A 2,607-nucleotide genomic window follows, 5' to 3' on the forward strand; every position below is an offset into this window, starting at 1 on the left:
AGGCTGGAATCGGGGGAGCTGGAGCTGCTGGGAGCTGTCTGCCCTCACCCCGCTGTGTGCCAAAAGCCCACATCGGGATCCTTTGCAGTATTCCAGCCACCTGGAGTTTAAATTGGAGCTTCTGGGCTCCTTTTGGCTGCTTCCCTTTTGGCTTTGTCGTTCGTTGGGGGATTCTCTGAGGAGAGGGGGCTGGAAGGAGTTGGGAAGTGAGGAGCTCGAGGGGGAGAGCCGGGTTTCACTGCTTCCACGCCGCTGTGTGCCAAAAGCCCACATCGGGATCCTTTGCAGTATTCCAGCCACCTGGAGTTTAAATTGGAGCTTCTGGGCTCCTTTTGGCTGCTTCCCTTTTGGCTTTGTCGTTCGTTGGGGGATTCTCTGAGGAGAGGGGGCTGGAAGGAGTTGGGAAGTGAGGAGCTCGAGGGGGAGAGCCGGGTTTCACTGCTTCCACGCTGGATATTTCATGGAATTGCAGCCCCAGCGCTGCTCTGTGGTCCCACCCGGGGGAAAGCCTGATGATTCCAGGGTGGGACTCGGCTGCTGCGAGCTCCTGCTTCCCTCTCACTGACTCCTTCTGGCTTTGTTGCTTTATGTTTTGGTCCTTCCCAAGGTTATCATTTCCCAGAGTGGGCTTACAAGACCGAGTCCAGCCCCGGCTCCCGGCAGATCCAGCTATGGCATTTCATCCTGGAGCTGCTGCAGAAGGAGGAATTCCGCCACGTCATCGCCTGGCAGCAGGGAGAGTACGGGGAGTTTGTCATCAAGGACCCTGACGAGGTGGCCCGGCTCTGGGGGCGCAGGAAGTGCAAACCCCAGATGAACTACGACAAGCTGAGCCGGGCGCTGAGGTGAGCAGGAGCTTCCCCAGCCCTGGAAGTGGCCCGGGATGGGGCTTGGAGCAACCCGGGCTATGGAAGGTGTGCACGGCTTTAGCTGAGCTTTGCGGTCCCTTCCATCCCAACCCATTCCCTGAGGCTGTGCCATGCCCTGGCTTGGAGAACTGAGTGCGGAGAGTCCATCCCGGGAGGTTTGTATCCCGTTTTGAGGGTGGGATGGACACCCCCTGCTTGGAATGGGATGAGAGGAGCAGAGTCCCCCGCTCACCACATCACGTCCTGCGGGTGCTGCAGATTCACACCCTGGTTGTCATCACCCGGATGGTTTCCTTCCGGGAAGCTTTTCCCTGTTCTCTGCTTCCATGGCTCCTGGCTTGAGCAATGGGGGTGTGGGAGGAGGCTCCACTATCACACCATCAAGGGGACTGTTCAGAGAAAGCAGCTCCCCTTTCTCACGCTCTTTGTCCTCGCCTCTTTGCCTCTAAACCTGTGTGAGGCAGAGCCAGTCCCGAGGCCAGGGCTTGGAATGGTGTGGAATGGTGTGTTTCCCAAGCCCAGGTTTCAGGACCACACCACCCCCCCCCAGCATCCCTTTGTATGAGATGGGTTGAGTGCTCCTCACTCGCACTCCAAAGCCTCCAGTGCAGCTTCGTTTAGACCTTTCCTTAAGTGGTGCTTGGTTTTCCCAGTGCCTGATGTGATGACAGTGGAAAACTACCAGGACCTCCTGAAGTATCCCAGGATTTTGAGGCTGGGTTCCTGACAGCTCCTGGCATTATCAGTCCATGACATGGACTTCGCTGCCTTTACGCCCTCTGATACCTCCTGGGTGGAGCTGACAAAGACAAACAAGGCAGCAAACACAAGCCTCTGGTTCTGGAACAGGAAGGAAACAATAAAGTGAACAGCACCGAGGCTGTAATTGGTGCCTGGGAGTGGAAAACCCCTTCAAACCCTCCTCTTGTCCTGGCATCTTGGTGCTGAGGGTGGCAGCAGGAGCAGGTCCCCGCAGCCGCCTTGGCTCCCACTTGGAGCTGGCCCTGCTGTGCTTGGTGGCACTGTGGCAACAGGCCCTGTGTGCACATCAGCCTCCTGAACACCAAATGATCCCCGTGTAACACCTTTGTTTGGACACCAGCAGGAGGAGGCTGAGGACAAACAGCGGTGGTGTAAGTGGGGAGGAGGCTGTGGTGGGGTTTACACCCGCTGTCTCCAGGCTCTGGAGGGGGAGGAAGGGAGCTGGTGATCCCAGAGGCTCCCAGCCCCTGCTCTCCGCAGCCCAGCGCCGCCCGTGAAGGCCGTGGAATGTTTGTAATCCAAAGGGATAAGCAGAAGGGAGCAGTGTTAGGATACCCTGGGCCTTGATGGCACAAATGGCCCCCAAATCTGGGGCTGGCTGGGTAGTTTGCTCCCTTTCACCCAGCTCCTTCGTTGCCCTGAGCTGTTGCAGCCCAGCTTGGGTGCACGTTCCCCTCTTCCAGGTTTGGAGTCCGAGCACAGCTTCACCCGATTTCCCCCTTCCTGCCCCGGATCCAGGAGCATTCCCTTGGCAGCCACAGGGCTGGGGGGCCCTTGTACAAATGGGAACAGGGAGGTAGAGCCAGTGGGATGCTTGTAGAGACCCCCCCAAGCCCATGGCACTGGTGCTGGGTTGGACAAGGGTGAGAACAACATGCCCAGGCTTGGCCTTGTTCAGCTTTCCCCTCTCTTGAGGATTTCACTTTCCCCACGTGTTCTAAGGAGCATCATCCCTGGTGAGATGGTTTGAAACCTC

The 2,607-nt window shown here is 57.9% G+C and overlaps 1 protein-coding gene across 1 annotated transcript in view; it reads left to right on the forward strand.

Annotated features, from left to right (window-relative positions):
- Window positions 1-607: 607 nt before the first annotated feature.
- Window positions 608-2,607, forward strand: part of LOC104403487 (ETS translocation variant 3-like) — a gene marked incomplete at both ends in the record, with an annotated part of 2,597 nt that continues 597 nt past the window's right edge. The window contains one exon of the mRNA XM_010011641.1: window positions 608-845. Coding sequence (XP_010009943.1) covers window positions 608-845 — 238 coding nt within the window. The remainder of the gene's footprint in view (window positions 846-2,607) is intronic.

This window comes from Nestor notabilis, unplaced genomic scaffold (assembly GCF_000696875.1).
Source record: "Nestor notabilis isolate BGI_N333 unplaced genomic scaffold, ASM69687v1 scaffold14863, whole genome shotgun sequence".
Lineage (NCBI taxonomy): Eukaryota > Metazoa > Chordata > Aves > Psittaciformes > Psittacidae > Nestor > Nestor notabilis.